The 17,075-nt window shown below is 43.1% G+C and overlaps 2 protein-coding genes across 4 annotated transcripts; one reads left to right on the forward strand and one right to left on the reverse strand.

The window, feature by feature from the left end:
• Positions 1-1,692: 1,692 nt before the first annotated feature.
• On the reverse strand, positions 1,693-9,468 carry LOC113145670 (myoD family inhibitor). 2 transcript variants are annotated; one of them, XR_004463115.1, is made up of 6 exons: positions 9,319-9,468; positions 8,059-8,177; positions 5,529-5,666; positions 5,209-5,436; positions 3,546-3,876; positions 1,693-2,512 (listed from the first exon to the last, which is right to left on the reverse strand). XR_004463115.1 is itself a non-coding variant. In XM_026332663.1 (5 exons), the coding sequence occupies exons 2-5, from the start codon at positions 8,174-8,176 to the stop codon at positions 3,599-3,601; spliced, it is 762 nt and encodes a 253-aa protein (XP_026188448.1). In that variant the 5' UTR covers position 8,177; positions 9,319-9,468; the 3' UTR covers positions 2,980-3,598. The 2 variants fall into 2 exon arrangements, 1 of the variants encoding a protein (XP_026188448.1); XM_026332663.1 differs by lacking the exon at positions 1,693-2,512 and having other exon boundaries at positions 2,980-3,876.
• Positions 9,469-9,567: 99 nt separating this feature from the next.
• Positions 9,568-16,583, forward strand: cxxc1a (CXXC finger protein 1a). Of its 2 annotated transcripts, XM_026332658.1 has the most exons (15): positions 9,568-9,658; positions 9,858-10,304; positions 10,759-10,928; positions 11,027-11,127; positions 12,189-12,337; positions 12,574-12,729; positions 12,880-13,059; positions 13,142-13,243; positions 13,318-13,535; positions 13,951-14,158; positions 14,252-14,362; positions 14,655-14,704; positions 14,791-14,887; positions 15,071-15,223; positions 15,322-16,583. In XM_026332658.1, the coding sequence occupies exons 2-15, from the start codon at positions 10,302-10,304 to the stop codon at positions 15,466-15,468; spliced, it is 1,845 nt and encodes a 614-aa protein (XP_026188443.1). In that variant the 5' UTR covers positions 9,568-9,658; positions 9,858-10,301; the 3' UTR covers positions 15,469-16,583. The 2 variants fall into 2 exon arrangements, with proteins under 2 accessions (XP_026188443.1, XP_026188444.1); XM_026332659.1 differs by lacking the exons at positions 9,568-9,658; positions 9,858-10,304 and adding an exon at positions 11,219-11,292 and having other exon boundaries at positions 10,889-10,928.
• The last annotated feature ends 492 nt before the right edge of the window (positions 16,584-17,075 follow it).

Here is a 17,075-nt window from a genome sequence, read left to right on the forward strand (position 1 = left end):
TCAAGCTGAAAGTGACAGAGAGGAACTGAAGCGTCAGTGCGGTGGTGGACGAGTTTCGGGAACCACCTGCCTTGTTGCATTTTCTCCAGATATCTAAAAAAAAAGTTAAAAAAACTGGAAATATAAACTCGTTAAAATGCCTGACCAAGTCCAGTGTTTGACTTATTAAACTGAAAATGATACCAATTATAAATTCTAATCAACTGTCTCATCATTGGGAGTAGCAAGTCAGGCTTCTACAAAACGCTCCTCTGGTTGAAACTCAATTTAAATCGATATTTACACAGTGATCTGGATAACAGTGAATGCGTCTGTTCATATGCAGCAAACTGCATTCATGTGGCCACTCCCCCATTTGTGATGTAACAGCAGGTGACTCACCTGCAGCACCATCAGTTGAATCGGGGATTTCAACCAGGAACTGTTTATGCTGAGGCGCTTTACCAGTTCTGATCAGTTTAGTCAGCAGGTGGCGCTGCACAGACACCTGAGTCTGTGTACAGGTGTTTGCTCACTGATGGGGCTGGACTCTTCTGCTATCTCAGTTCAGGCCTGTAAGTATTAATATTGTCCATAAACACACAAAACCATAATCAGTAATCACTGTGCTGGAAACTAACACTGAGCAGGGGTTTCAGAAATGTTGCTGACTGTTTCCTGGACATTAGAGGAACAGATAGAACCAGGCTCATTATTCTCCTGTGGTACGTGTTACTATTGAAGGGAAGCTGTGACTCGGCCATCATCATCATCGTCGTCGTCATACTATGATCACCCTCTTCAATTAAAAAGACCATATCTATACTGTTTCAGATTAATTTGTTTTACACGGAGTTCAGAGCAGGACTTTTCACAACTCCAGAGTTTCTTATACAGAAGTTGCTTAAATGTATTAATTACTTTATTATCTTTCAGAGAACATTTTTAGTCCATTATGTACTGTTTTCTTTCTCTTGGTCTTGGTTAATGTTATTTTAAACATTAAAAATCATCACTTTTATAAACAGAAACTTTTAGAATTAACAAGATTTATAATGTCACCAGTGAGTTAAGCTGGTGACAAACTTCAGCCATGTTTTTTTTTAGTCTGTATTTGAAATGAAAAAATATTTGAAATTTTGAAATATTAAGTTGGCAGAACTGACTGTGATCAGTTGTTGTTTGCCGTGAACACATGGACGTACAGACAACAGGTCCCTGGATCACTGTGATGCTGAAGCAAACTTAAAACAGCAGGATTCTGAATGAAGTTCTGCCTCTGTTTCCTCTGGTTTCTCAGTGGATTTATGGAGGTTTATTGAGGAAGGACAGGAGAGATTATGAGATCCTTGGGAAGTGGAAGTCACACTGGATCACATCAACGTATCTGTGTGTTCACATTTCACTCAAGAGTTTAGACTGATTTCTGACACAAACTGCTGAAAGTTGTCTAAGTGTTTTCCAAGAGTCTGCCCTAATAGCAGTCACAACAGAGCTTCCACAAATATCTATGAAATGTCATGACATGAGTGTGGCGTGATGCGGTTTCCATAGAAACAGCCAGTCATCAGAATGACAGAATAATGGGATTCATGTCTGTTTTAAGTTAACACACAGATTTATTACATTTCTGTCTGAACATCATTTCTATATGCTTTTATAGATAATTATGTATCACATTCAAATTTTTATACGCAAATAAAATCAGTAAACAAAACCAGACTGTTGACTTTATTTAATGAATGAAACAGCACACATAGAAAAGGGATGGATGGATAAAAACTATAAAAGATGAAAACATGTTTGTCAGCATAAAGTCAGGAGAGTCTTTCATAGATTCAAACAAAATGATCATAATCATTTACAGCCGTTTTTTTTTTAGGTGTTTGGTTTTATGAGTTATTTTGGTATTTGAGGTTTGGGGTGAATCATATTCTATCGAGTAAACTTGAAGTTCACTGGTCTGACCACTGGGAGGCCGTAAAGGAAAAAGGTCAGGACAGTTTGTTATTAGGAATCCAGCACAGAAGAAGGAAACAGTCCTGATTAATCTGACCTGTATAATATTTTTCCCTCCATCCTCAGACACTTGTCCTCCAGCTCGCCTGTGTCTCATGCTCCCGTTGTACCTGCACCTTGGCTGGATCATCAGATACCTCACCTGCCTGCCTGTCCTGTCACACACCTCGACTATCAGAGGAATGTTTCTGAAATCAAAGTATTTTTCTGTTTATCTCCTGTGACTCCTCAGATTTTGACTCCATCAGAGGGTCCTGGGCCTCAGCTTTGAACCCCTGGATGTCATCGTCCAGTGATGGAGAGAAATCAGCCTGTTGTTACTGGGTCTGTGTGTCTGTGTTACTCTGTGTGTGTGTCTTTGATGTTGACTGTCCAAGGGTCACAGATCAGGTGCTGTTGTCATTTCAGAGATTTCCTGCTTCCTGTTTGGGCAATCTGGCACGCCGCTTCAACAAACACACACTTCCCGTCCAACACAGGACCCATTTCCTGCTCCGCCCTGCCCCCTCCTGAGCTGTCAATCACAAACACAAAAACAGGTCGGAGCAGTCTGAAAGAAGCTGTGGTTTACAGACACAACGTTACTGGCTAACATGATTCAAAGGTGCAGTTCATCTACCTGAGCCAAGCCTGAGGCATGAGTCAGGGTTAAACCAGCGACATCAGTCACATGACTTTATGGGTCCATCCAAATCACAGCTGATGTGAACAGACCAAACCGGATGTTCTTAGATCAGATCTGGGCCACCGGGTCCTAGATCTGATTCCTATCCGATGTATGAGTGTGCGAGCGCTGTCAGAACGGTCAGATCAGAATCCATGTGGTTGTTTTAACGTCTCCCTCCTCTGCACATATTGCCTCTGTCATCATCATTCAGTGTGGGAAAAACCAACATGGAGGAGGGGGGGCAGTGGAGAGACCAGGACGCTTCACATTTGTTGGACATTTATGGAGAAGCTTCTGATGGAGCCAAACTGGAAGGAACATATGGGAACAAGCAGCTTTGGAGGAAATTGTGCACAAGTGACGTTGTTGTTTTTCATGTAGCATGTGGCTCACATTTCAGTTCAATCTGTGCATGGTGGCAGTTTAGGAGCTCAACGGTGTTCACACCAGAGCCGAATACATGACCCTGACAGACATGGATGGGAAGGAGCAAACATACAAGCAGCAGATCTAATGGAAACAGCAGGACACTCAGGTCTGGGATGTGGACTCAGCCTCAGTGATTAGTTTACTCTTCCTGCATTCATGTGCGTGAGCTGGTCACATGAATAACACACAGCCTTCAGTCTGTCTCCAACTTGTCTCCAAGTCTGTCCGACACTTTTCAGAGACCCATTTCCACCAAAGTCAGAGGAGAGATTACAGCTCAGGTTCGTGCTCCACAGAGGACAAACCCACAGACTGAAGCTGTCCCACCTGAATTAAACTTGATTCAGTGATTTCAGTCATGAAAACAGAAAGAAATGCCAAGTTTGAAGAATAAGGTGTCACTCCAGGTGAATCAAAGCCACCAGGGTTAGAGTTCATCCAACAAACTTACAGTGCACTCATTCTGTCTGACATCATCTTGTAGTCCTTCTGTGATTGGCTGCATTATGAGGGGAAACAGATGGAGCAGCACTCCAGGCAGACCTCCAAGAAGTCGGACGAGCTGCAGCAGTCCTCCAGTATCCCACAATCCAGCACGGCCTGACACGCCTCCTCCGTACAGGCAGCCTCCCCTGCCGCCTCCACGCAGCAGCAACAGCCGCCAACTACAGCATCACAGCATCCAGCCCCGCCCATTCCACATGCAAGACACTCCCCCACGGCGGAACACATGGACAGCAGCTCGCAGAACAGACAGGCCAGGAGACAGTGAGCGCAACAGTCTGAGAGAACAGAACAGACAGATCAGGAGACGGTGAATGCAACAATGCGCAGAGACAGAACAGACAGATCAGGAGACGGTGAACGCAACAATGTGCAGAGACAGAACAGACAGATCAGGAGACAGTGAATGCAACAATGTGCAGAGACAGAACAGACAGATCAGGAGACAGTGAACGCAACAATGTACAGAGACAGAACAGACAGATCAGGAGACGGTGAACGCAACAATGTGCAGAGACAGAACAGACAGATCAGGAGACAGTGAACACAACAATGTGCAGCGACAGAACAAACACTTTTTTTTTTTTTTTTTTGTTGATCTCATTTTTTTCGCCTAGCGTTCTAAATGTTTTTTTATCCCTGAATGTAGCCTGTCAGGGCCTTCCATAAAAAGCAACAGCTTTAAGGCAAAACATAAATGTTCACTCTGGAACAGTAGCTGGACAAAATATCTTTTCCGCTGCTGGTCACTGCAGTTAAAAGACAAAACAATCAGGAATGGCAAAGAGCTGTTGATTCTGCACCAGATTCCACTGAACTCAATGGAAATGAACTGAACACTGAAAATGAAAAAGTGCAGATTAACTGTGGTCTTGCTGTCAACCTTTCCATGTGTGGCTGTCAGTTGGTAGAAACTGACTGATGCTGGGAGGGGGCAGTGTATCAGGCTGTGTGTGCAGTAGAGATAAGCAGACTTTCATGTTGGAAGTGTTCAGCTGATACACAATGAAATAAGTCCAACTCTCTGCTTCCGGTCACACTCACATGCATCTGTCTGTCTGCTTTACAGTGGAAAGAGAAAGTAAGTGAGCCTTTTAGGATATGTTGCGTTTCTGGATAGATTTGTTTTAAAGGAAGCAGCTGGTAACGTTCTGGTTTTGTTTTGCACAAATTCCATCCAGCAACTTGTTTCTTTCTCATGGATGGTCAGGATTTGTTCAAAAGAACAGTTACAGACAACAATTGAGGCACAGACCAATAAGCTAAACCAGGCTCTGATTACACCATGCTCATTGTTGCTGTCAGTTTCTGAATGGGATTTAGACTCTGTAACATACTCACCGAATCACCGGCTGTGACCTTTAAAGGAATCATTCACCACCATCATGTTAAGGTGAACCACTTTTCCAGCTCAAAAGGGGCACAAAGCAAGAAGTCCACTATCACCTCTTCTCCCTGGATCTAACCCTTTACCTCTAAAATGAGCCGATATACTGACGACATGTTTTTGTGTCTGTGTTGATGTCTCATCTTGTCATGAACATCATTGTCTCATCACAGAAACTTGTCTCAAACTTTACAGGTTCAAAGTTTGAAGCTGATTGGCTCACCATCTCCAGCAACCTCCTTAATGTGGGCGGCATCTGTCTTGAGGGAGACGTGGCTTTTAGTGGAGGACAGACGCTTCTGATTGGTGCTCTGTTGATGACGATGGTGATGATGAGGAAGGCTGCAGCTCTGTCTGTTACCGGTGGATGACCGAGGAGGAGGGGTCGGGGTGAAAGTGGAGGACGGAGGGGTGCAGATGGGAGGAGGAGACACTGACGAGCTGTCCACATCTGATGGACAGAGTAAAAACATCACAGATCAGACTGAGCCGCGTCACAGTCAGGTACATGAAACCAGGTTACCTGGGATATTCAGCTGTTACCTTTCTGTTTTCTGAGTGCAGAGCTGACCTGGTTGGGCAGGAGTCGAGAAATGTCACTTGGGAAGGTGCTGTCCATCATAGAGTCATCGCTGATATCACCATCCTCTGGCCTATCAGGGAGAGGGGGAGGAGCATCATCTGCAGCAAGAAGGTTTAAAACAGCAGAAAACATCAGCACATAGTTAAAGGAGGTAAAGGTGATGTTACAGGTGAGCTCAGGTGAGTGTCCAGGCTGGTTTTCACAAAGTTCCTGAACTGCCTATGAGGCTGAAAAACATACAGTGGGTACGGAAAGTATTCAGACCCCTTTAAATTTTTCACTCTTTGTGTCATTGCAGCCATTTGCCAAAATCAAAAAAGTTCATTTTATTTCTCATTAATGTACACTCAGCACCCCATCTTGACAGAAAAAAACAGAAATGTAGAAATTTTTGCAAATTTATTAAAAAAGAAAAACTGAAATATCACATGGTCATAAGTATTCAGACCCTGTGCTCAGTATTGAGTAGAAGCACCTTTTGAGCTAGTACAGCCATGAGTCTTCTTGGGAATGATGCAACAAGTTTTTCACACCTGGATTTGGGGATCCTCTGCCATTCTTCCTTGCAGATCCTCTCCAGTTCTGTCAGGTTGGATGGTGAACGTTGGTGGACAGCCATTTTCAGGTCTCTCCAGAGAAGCTCAATTGGGTTTAGGTCAGGGCTCTGGCTGGGCCAGTCAAGAACGGTCACAGAGTTGTTCCAAAGCCCCTCCTTTGTTATTTTAGCTGTGTGCTTAGGGTTGTTGTCCTGTTGAAAGGTGAACCTTCGGCCCAGTCTGAGGGCCTGAGCACTCTGGAAGAGGTTTTCTTCCAGGATATCTCTGTACTTGGCCACATTCATCTTTCCTTCAATTGCAACCAGTCGTCCTGTCCCTGCAGCTGAAAAACACCCCCACAACATGATGCTCCCACCACCATGTTTCACTGTAGGGATTGTATTGGGCAGGTGATGAGCAGTGCCTGGTTTTCTCCACACATACTGCTTAGAATTAACGCCAAAAAGTTCAATCTTGGTCTCATCAGACCAGAGAATCTTATTTCTCATGGTCTGGGAGTCCTTCATGTGTTTTTTGGCAAACCCTATGCAGGCTTTCATGTGTCTTGCACTGAAGAGAGGCTTCCGTCGGGCCACTCTGCCATAAAGCCCCGACTGGTGGAGGGCTGCAGTGATAGTTGACTTTGTGGAACTTTCTCCCATCTCCCTACTGCATCTCTGGAGCTCAGCCACAGTGATCTTTGGGTTCTTCTTTACCTCTCTCACTAAGACTCTTCTCCCACGATTGCTCAGTTTGGCTGGACGGCCAGGTCTAGGAAGAGTTCTGGTCGTCCCAAACTTTTTCCATTTGAGGATTATGGAGGCCACTGTGCTCTTAGGAACCCTGAGTGCTGCAGAAATTCTTTTGTAACCTTGGCCAGATCTGTGCCTTGCCACAATTCTGTCTCTGAGCTCCTTGGGCAGTTCCTTCGACCTCATGATTCTCATTTGCTCTGACATGCACTGTGAGCTGTAAGGTCATTTATATAGACAGGTGTGTGCCTTTCCTAATCAAGTCCAATCAGTTTAATTAAACACAGCTGGACTCCAATGAAGGAGCAGAACCATCTCAAGGAGGATCAGAAGAAATGGACAGCATGTGAGTTAAATATGAGTGTCACTGCAAAGGGTCTGAATACTTATGACCATGTGAGATTTCAGTTTTTCTTTTTTAATAAATTTGCAAAAATGTCTACATTTCTGTTTTTTTCTGTCAAGATGGGGTGCTGAGTGTACATTAATGAGAAATAAAATGAACTTTTTTGATTTTGGCAAATGGCTGCAATGACACAAAGAGTGAAAAATTTAAAGGGGTCTGAATACTTTCCGTACCCACTGTATATTACTGCCTGAAGACCTACTAGGTTTGTTCTCTTTGTGTGGGTTTGTAATCAGTGCAAGCTTTAGTCATTGTTGAGCATGTGATGAGTTGTTGCATTTTTAGCAGTTTCAATAGTCCTGATTTTGTCATCACAACAAAAGACAAACAGGAATTTAAAACATATCTGATTAAAAAGTCAGTGTTACAAGAGGTCTGTGGACAGAAGTCAGCTACAGATTTTATCCTCACTCTGATGCTCTAATTTTTGTGATTTATGTTGATGTTTGTTTTTCAGGTGCACAATTTTCTCCACCACAGTAAAATGAATTTGCTGAGTTAAAATGTCTGTTCACATGCTTCCTCATGTAAGGGAGCAAGATCCCTCTCTAAAGCTGCAGCTCGGAAGAAAGGCGTATCGGTCATGGTTTGGGTGGAGAACTGGATCAGGATCAGTCCTGCCTGCTGCAAGTCACAACCAGCACAGGGTAAAAATTCAACAGGAAGTGCCCCCATGTCCTCTGGCTTAGACAGGATGTGGATCCAGATGTGCGAGCCAGGGATGATGTCGGACATTCAATGTCACCATGGAAACAAATCCTTTGATGTCATATACATGATCAGATTTCTTTCTCACCTGTGTTGTGATGTGGGAGCATCCCATTCGCTGTTGGCTGACTCACATTGCATGCTGATTGGTTTGGGCTCTTATTAGCTGTTTTCTCAGTGACGTCAGGGTGTGATGTCACTTCCATCCTGCCAATGTCATACGATCATAATGACAACAAATTACATCTAAAGCTGGACTGTACAGATAACTGTATACAGATAACTGTATAGTTACTACTACTACTACTACTACTAGTAATAATAATAATAATAATAATGATAACAATAATAATACTCTTATACTAATATAAGAAATTTAGCACATTAACTCAAGTACTGCTCTCCAGTCCCATTATTGTACTTTAAGTATTTCCATGTAGTGCTACTTTACCCTGGACTTCACTACATGTCAGAGCCAAACTTTGTACTTTTTCCTGCTCTACATTTATCTGATAACTTCCTTTTCAGAATCAGATGAATCAAACAAAATACAGTCTAATCATCAAACTTTACTGATCCCTGGTGGGAAATTCCCAAACTACCTAGCAGTATGGAAAGTACTTCAAATTAGAAGTATATAAGGTAGTTAACATTAGCTCCACCTTTACCAGCTGCAACATTAAAGTGATGAACACAATAATGCATCAATAATTAGAATCCAATAATATCAGATACATTCATGTGAAATGGGCCATTCTGCACAATGACTACTTTTACTTTGGATACTTCAAGTACATTTGGATGATGATACTTTTAGACTTTTACTGCAGTAACATTTTGAAGGCAGGATTTTTACTCTGTGGTATTTCTACTGTTACTATAGTTCTACTACTAACAATAATAACAATATCAGGATTTATGCATCCATACAACCACCATTCATACATGAAACTCGTCTTTAACAAAGAAAAGTAAAACGGCAGATGAAATATGACAAGAAGTAAAATCATCTATAGTGGATTTATGTCGTTAGTATTAAAATTATTCTTCTGTAATCTCAACTCGCTCAGACATTTTGTATAAATTTAGTGTTTGAACTGAACTGGACCCTGAACTGTTCAGAATAGTTAATTTTTTTGAACTTTGCTAAAGCGTCTCTGCAGTTTATTCTGGTTGTTCTGACCATTCATGTTCCAGCGGAGAACAAGGAGACAGTGAAGGACAGTTCAGGTCAGATCTAATAAAGAGCTCAGTCGCTCTGTTTCTGCCGGTCTGTATCGCCTGACGATCAAACAACATCAACAACAATGATAATGACGAAGATGATGAGGAAAGCTAAAACACGCACCTGCAGCCGTTTCTCCGCTTTTCGCTGTTAAACTTTTCTTAGTTCGCCGTTTCGTCTCCAGGGCGCGCATGTGTGTGACCGCTCCTGCGCCGTTTCCTTTAAACAGCAACACATGCACGCGCCGACGCACGCTCACGAAATGTTTCGCTATCACGGGACGGTCCTGTAAAGTACCCAGGAGTGCGTAGGTGCACATTCAGAACAGAACTGATCCTGGATCAGGAGACGGACATCAGAGCGGCTGTGGAAGAAGTACTCAGACTTTATATCAAAGTACCAATTAGAATACTGCAAAATACTCCACAGTACTCTACAAGTATCATCATAAACTATAACGCAGGTATTTGACTGAAAATGTATCACGGCCTCTGTTCAGTGCTGGAAAGTAGCTACTTTTACTCAAGTACTGTAGTTAAATGCAGTTTTGAGGTATTTATACTTTGAGTATTTCCATGTAGTGCTACTTCATCCTTGGACTTCACTACATCAGAGCCAAACCTTGTATTTACATTTATCTGCTAATTTTAGTTCCTTTTCAGAATCAGATGACTCAAACAAAATACAGTCGGATCATTAAACTTTATTGATCACAACGTAGACTGGTCCTGGGTCTGTGCTGGAAGATGGCGCCACCTGCGGGACTCCCACAGACATGCAGCAGCTGCTGCTTGTTGTGGTCCTGGAACGGCTGCTACACAGCAGATAAAACATCACGTGTCTGATATCGCACCGTTTTCTTTTCTACGTGGATGGATCCTCCCCGTTACCGCGTCCTGCAGGGGTCGCTGTGTAGCGGCTCCTCTCCGACCACCGGGATTTTTGTCCACACAGAAGAAGCTGCAGCAGCGGATGAAGTGGAAACAAAGAGATTTTAGTAGATTTGAGTAAAAATGAGAAATCAGTGAACCGGAAAGGGGCTTCAGGTGAGATTTGCACCGGAGGACCGGTTCTTCTTCGTGCGTGTGAACCACAGCAGCTTCATCATGGTGAGTCCTGGTGATGGAATAACGGAGCAGCTGGATGCACCGTTTAATGACCGGCAGCATCACACACAGTTTGAAGAATCTGCAGAGAAGTGAACGGACTACGGTTTCGTAGAATCCAAATCCGCCATTTTTGCTTTTAAAGGCTGAATACAGGTTTTATATTAAGTCACAAATCTGCAAAAACTTTCCAATTCTGTTGTTTAATATAATCCAGCTTGGATCTAGGCCTGGTCTGATCGGGTCTGGAAGGAGACTGTGTTTTCACGTGTCGAATAAAGAATTGTGAAGAATAAATAGAATAAGATTACAAGAATGGTGAAGTGGTCTTGGATCTAGACCTGGTCTGATGGGGTCTAGATTCAGGCTTATTTTGGTGTCTGGGACACAGCAGCGAGTTATTGCAAAGTGTTTCTATTAACTTCAGACTTGATTTGCTTTTGTTTGTGGTTTCTAGTCTGAGGAGGCAGCAGGAGCAGAGCGAGCCCCGGAGGAGGAAGAGGAGCAAGGAGGAGGAGAGGGAGGTGAAAAGGATGGTGAAGAGAGAGGAGGAGGGGTTGCCATGGAAACCCCCAGTGCTCCTGTGTACTGTATCTGCAGGAAACCAGACATCAACTGTTTCATGATGTAAATAAACCTCATTGCACAAGTACAACAGCTAAAACTAACCTGTTTATCTGTTTACCTTTTAATCTGTTTACCTGTTTGTCTGTCCCATCTTTCAGAGGGTGCGACAGCTGCACTGAGTGGTTTCATGGAGACTGTATTGGAGTTTCAGAAAAAGCAGCCAAATCCATCAGAGTCTGGTACTGTCAGAAATGCAGAGGTCAGTTCCCCATAAAATATGCTTGGTCAAAAACAGGGTTACTGTGGAAAAATCAAATGTTTGCTGATATTCTTTATTTTTCAATCTTTAGACTCAAACCAACAGTGTCTTTCCTGCTCTCACAAATATCACAGCCTGGTTCTTCCTCCTCTCTGTCCATGAACTGTAAGAACCATCAATTAGATGTTGCTGCTTCATCAGCATCAATACACACTGGAGTTTATTCTGACCCAGTCCCACACACATCGTCCTAACTACAGATCAAATGTTTATTCATCCGCTAATGCACACATGCAGACACATGTTTGAGATATGATAATACAAAACATTAAAATAACATCAGATTTACACTGGTAAATTTCATCATTATGCACCAATGAAGAGCCACTGATGCATTACTATAGCTGTTTGTTAGCTGTTAGCACTTTATCTGTTAGCTATGTGTTAGCTGTTAGCACCTTTTCTGTTAGCTATGTGTTAGCTGTTAGCATCTTATCTGTTAGCTATGTGTTAGCTGTTAGCACCTTATCTGTTAGCTGTTTATTAGGTGTTAGCACTTTATCTGTTAGCTATGTGTTAGCTGTTAGCACCTTATCTGTTAGCTACGTGTTAGCTGTTAGCACTTTATCTGTTAGCGATGTGTTAGCTGTTAGCATCTTATCTGTTAGCCATGTGTTAGCTGTTAGCACCTTATCTGTTAGCTGTTTATTAGCTGTTAGCACTTTATCTGTTAGCTATGTGTTAGCTGTTAGCACCTTATCTGTTAGCTATGTGTTAGCACCTTATATGTTAGCTATGTGTTAGCTGTTAGCAGATTGCCAGTTAGCTGTGTGATAGCTGGTAGCACTGTATCTGTTAGCTGTCTGTTAGTTGTTAGCAGGTTGCCAGTTAGCTCAGTGTTAGCTGTTAGCTGGTTGCTTGTTAGCTGAGTCTTAGCAAGTTGCTGCCAGTTAGCTAAGTGTTAGCTGGTTGCTAGTTAGCTGAATGTTAGCAGGTTGCCAGTTATCTAAGCGTGAGCTGTTAGCTGGTTGCTAGTTAGCTGGTTGTTGTGCTTCCCATAGACAGAGATCCGTCTCTGGAGGTTAAATACCGCCTGAAGAAGACCAAGGAAAAAGAGGAGAAAGAGGCAGAACCTGAGAGAGATGACAAACCCGAGGGAGATGGGAGCACTACCCCCCAGCCCAGGATTGACAGGAGGCGGGGTTCCCAGGTAAGGTGACTAAGAGAGGGTGGGGCTCACAGGTGACCGGTAACCAATCAGACAGTTTCACTCCTTTTATGAGTTTAAGTTTGAAATGCCAGTTCCACTCAGTTTCTTAACACATTGTTTTTTTTGTTTGAAGACATTTTCGCTTGTTTATAGCAAATATAGTATATATTTTCAGTTAATGCATCCGTATTTAGTCCCATACTTTGTCTAAAAGTTCTGCAATATTTCTGCTTCAGATCAAGCGTTCAGCCAGGATGTGTGGCGAGTGTGATGCCTGTCTGCGGACGGAGGACTGCGCTCAGTGTGACTTCTGTAAAGACATGAAGAAGTTTGGAGGTCCCAACAAAATCAGACAGAAGTGTCGACTGAGGCAGTGTGAGGTTCGAGCCCGGGTGAGTGATCAGCCTATCAGTGACTATTGATGATCAGTGACTCTTTGACAGGAAGATTTCACAGAATTATAGTTGTAGTTATATATTATCAAGTGTTCATCATAATTCTGTTTACTTTATCTGGATTATGTTTTTCTTGTCTTTGAGCAGAAGATGCTTCGTGTCCGAGATGAAGAGATGAGTCGGAGTGGTTCCAAGGGGCGGTGTCTAGTGAGGAAAGGGGTTGGGCATCAGACTGAGGAGGAGGAGGAAGAGGAAGAGGAGGAAGGCTTCAGTGAGAGCGAGCTGGAGCTGTATGAGCAGTATAAAGCTGCTGGATACAAAGACCTGGTCAGTGTGAGAGTGAGTGTTGCTGACCAATCAGCTGCAAGAACAGGCACTTCCTGTGGTGTGATGCATCTTCCTGTTGCAGGTGTGGCACAGCGAGGAAGAGGATGCCCAGTCAGACTCCCTGAGGAAGAAGGCAGTAAAGGTGAAACATGTGAAAAGACGAGAGAAGAAGACAGAGAAAAAGGTGAGGACAGTGGAAATTAGCGGACTGAAGATGTTTTTGATGATGTCACTGATAACAACTGTGCTGTTCTGTAGAAGTCTGTGTCTGCTCCTAAAGAGGAGGTAAAGCCTCGTCGCCACAAAGCTAAGCAGCGTCACAGGGAGCGTGTGCGACACAGCGAGCGAGCAGGGGAGGGAGGAGCTAAAGAGATGGGTGGGGCTCTAAGGCAGTGTCTGGGTCCCGGGTGTGTTGAACCAGCCAGAGTCAACTCCAAATACTGCTCTGAGGACTGCGGCATGAAGCTTGCTGCCAAGTGAGTCTCAGTTTAAAGGTGTTTTCACATTACAAGAGAAACTTAGTATTAACTGCTCTGAATCTGTACCTCTGCATCTGTATTTTTGTGTCTGTCTGTGTCTGTATCTATACATTTTCTGTCTGTCTATCTCTGAATCTGTATCTGTGCATCTGCATCTCTATCTCTCTGTCTGTATCTCTGCATCTGTATCTCTGTTTCTGTATCGGCATCTCTGCATCTGTATGTACCTGTCTGTTTCTGTCTGTACCTCTGCATCTGTATTATTGTGTGTCTGTGTCTGTATCTCTGTATATCTGCATCTGCATGTCTGTCTGTGTCTGTCTGCATCTCTGCATCTGTCTGTATCTCTGCATCTCTGTCTCTGTATCTCTGCATCTGTCTCTGCTTCTGTGTCTGTGTCTTTGTGTCTCAGTCGTATCTATGAGATCCTGCCTCAGAGGATCCAGCAGTGGCAGCAGAGTCCTTGCGTTGCTGAGGAAATGGGGCGGAAACAGCTTGAGCGAATCAGGAGGGAGCAGCAGGCGGCGAGACTCCGCCTCACTCTGATGGAGAAACGTTTCCACGAGCTCGAAGGCATCATTGCTAACGCCAAACTGCAGCAGGTCCAGCACCACGAGGAGGTCTGAGACTCTGAGAGAAACTGAAACAGTTAAAGTTTAGTTTGTTTTTTCTGATAGTAGACCTGTCTTTCTCACCTGTTTCTCTGTCTGCAGGTAACTGAAGGTGATGGTGATGACACAGACCTTCAGATCTTTTGTGTATCCTGCAGCCATCCCATCAACCCAAAGGTCGCGCTGAGACACATGGAGAGATGCTACGCTAAGGTCAGATGACATGATGTGTGTCCAGAACTTTAGTGTTTGTTCAGGTCTGAGCTCAGTCTCTGAGCCCCGGACCAGAGGAGCCCCAAAAATGTAGTCCTGGGGAACACCATGTCAGTTTTGTTCATGCAGATGTGCAGTTACGTGACACATCACAATCACTGAACAAACTGTCCCAGCTGCAGGTGCATTGTGGGTATTGTAAGCGACCGTTTGTAACAAAGAGAAGAATATATGTGTATAATGTGTCAGTATCTCTGGTTCTGCTGCATTGATTTCTGTCTCTGTTCAACAGTATGAGAGTCAGACATCGTTTGGTTCCATGTACCCGACACGTATAGAGGGGTAAGACCACCTGTTTGGCTGTCTGTCTGTCTGCCTCTAGGTTTGATGCTGCCAAAGTAACGTCTGTCTGTCTGTCTGTCTGTCAGTGCCACCAGGTTGTTCTGTGATGTGTACAACCCTCAGAGTAAGACGTACTGTAAGCGGCTACAGGTTTTATGCCCTGAGCACTCCAGAGATCCAAAGGTTTGTCTCTTGACTTTACATCTTATTCGTCAGCTGTATTTTTTATCCTGTGATGTTTTTAAAGAACACACAGTGTTTTTGGTTTGAGAACAGTAACTCCAGATCCTGACAGCAGCTGTGGACACATCAACAAGCTCTGACTGACTGACTTTCTGTCTGTCTGACTGTCTATCTGTCCGTCAGGTCCCAGCAGATGAGGTATGTGGGTGTCCTCTGGTGAAAGACGTGTTCGAACCGACAGGAGAGTTCTGTCGCGTTTCTAAGAGGAAGTGTAACAAACATTACTGCTGGGAGAAGCTTCGCAGAGCCGAGGTTGACCTCGAGAGAGTCAGAGTGGTAACCAACCAAACTTTAACCAAACTTTTTTAACGCTGGCCCAAGTCAGCTGACAGGCAGACAGTGGTGACTGATGTCGGTGTGTCTGTCTCTGTCAGTGGTACAAGCTGGACGAGCTGTTTGAGCAAGAGAGGAACCTCAGGACGGCCATGACCAATCGAGCCGGTTTATTGGCCCTGATGCTGCACCAGACCATTCAGCATGACCCGATCACAACCGACCTGCGCTCCACCAAAGACAGATAGACAGTTGGAGATGGACAGGTAGACAGGTGCTGGATGTCAACACATCTCTGGAGAGATTTTAAGTGTTTGTTTGTTTGTTTGTTTGTGTGTGTGTGTGTGTGTGTGTGTGTGTGTGTGTGTGTGAGATAATTTTTCAGTCACAAATCTCAAACCAGCAAAATGTATCATGGGAAACAGTGTTCAAAGGGATGTTACATTAACCAACTAAACATGTGAAGAAGACCATATGTCATAATTATCATTATCCCATAATCAGGAGATATTACAGTTCCCAGATTATCTTGTAATTAACAGGTACAGGATCAAAATATATAGATTTTGTAGTTATGAAAAATGTGTCCTGGACACACTGGAGGGACCATGTCTCTCGGCTGGCCTGGGAACACCCCGTCCACCCAGAAGAGATGGAGGAAGTGTCCAGGGAAAAGGAAGTCTGGGCATCCCTGCTTAGGCTTCTGCCCCTGCGATCCGGCCCCAGATGAGCGGAAGAAGATGGATGGATGATGGATGATGAAAAATGTATATTATAATATTTTGACAAGGTCATAATTTAATCACTGTGATATTTTGTTATGATCAGAATCATTTTTATTGCCAAGTATGTTGGACATGTGAGATAGTCTGCATAAATTAAGGTGTTGTTTTCATGAGCTAAAGATGGAATAATTGAAATAACATGTCACATTTATGAGAACCTGAATGATCGACTCCTCTAGTAAACACATTATTTATAGTCACATAAGCTCTTATGAAAATGTTGGTAACAAACAGTATTAACAGAGGTCCAGATCTCTTTTTAACAACACTATACTACGCACAATCCACTGCTCACCCGGACACTGATGCAGTAATGAAACGCTACAACCAATTTCAGTAAACCAACATTATTACAGATGGACAAAATAACAGAAACACTAAGGATGTTCTGACTTCTTGCACTTTATCTTCTCGTGTTGTTTTTATTGTTCTTCTCTATATGATTTTTGTATTTGGTTGTATGGTTTGTCTTATTGAACCATGTTGTATTACCTTTGATGTTTTTTAAAAAATGGATGCTGGTTTTATGCAGACCTGTAATTAGAAGCTGAAGTTTTGAACCTGGTTTGCCAGATGAATGCATGAAGATGATGATGTGACTAAAACTTAAAAAAAAACTGGTTGTTGAATGTTGAAATGAAAAAGGTTAAGTATTTTTTTACATCTAGGTGTTTTATTCGAAATATGAGGTATGTTTGTTACGGGCTTCTTTTTCTTGGAATCAATATTCAGACAATACACGTAATATTAAGTCATTTGAGTGTGTGTCATTAAAGGTCTGTTTCAACTATACAGAAACATTACACAGGAATAACCACCATATTGCAATTAATCTAATAAAATTCATTTTTTAATTATTGTAATTTACGTTATGGACGGTCTAAGCAGAAAGGACGATGAGTCGTGACTGCTGAGGTGTGTGCAGGTGAGGGATGTTCCTTTACAGACGCAGCTCTGAGTCATCTGGTGCTGTTCAGTCGTAGTTTCCTATACTGTTAATACACCTTCGGTTTCTGTTCCGTGCGTATAATTATTTTAAGTGCATTTTTACTATTTTACAGAAACTAATC

The sequence above is a fragment of the Mastacembelus armatus genome, chromosome 7 (genome assembly GCF_900324485.2).
Source record: "Mastacembelus armatus chromosome 7, fMasArm1.2, whole genome shotgun sequence".
Classification (NCBI taxonomy): Eukaryota; Metazoa; Chordata; class Actinopteri; order Synbranchiformes; family Mastacembelidae; genus Mastacembelus; species Mastacembelus armatus.

What these genes read in the sequence shown, in the direction of transcription:
- LOC113145670 (XM_026332663.1), bottom strand. Translation starts at nt 8,176, where the DNA reads ATGGAAGTGACATCACACCCTGACGTCACTGAGAAAACAGCTAATAAG. An exon ending in TGCACTCAGAAAACAGAAAG is followed by an intron (nt 5,437 to 5,528) that starts GTAACAGCTGAA and finishes TCTGTCCATCAG; the next exon opens with ATGTGGACAGCTCGTCAGTG. An exon ending in TAAGGAGGTTGCTGGAGATG is followed by an intron (nt 3,877 to 5,208) that starts GTGAGCCAATCA and finishes CTGTTCTCTCAG; the next exon opens with ACTGTTGCGCTCACTGTCTC.
- cxxc1a (XM_026332658.1), top strand. An exon ending in GGCATGAAGCTTGCTGCCAA is followed by an intron (nt 13,536 to 13,950) that starts GTGAGTCTCAGT and finishes TTTGTGTCTCAG; the next exon opens with TCGTATCTATGAGATCCTGC. An exon ending in AGGTCCAGCACCACGAGGAG is followed by an intron (nt 14,159 to 14,251) that starts GTCTGAGACTCT and finishes CTCTGTCTGCAG; the next exon opens with GTAACTGAAGGTGATGGTGA.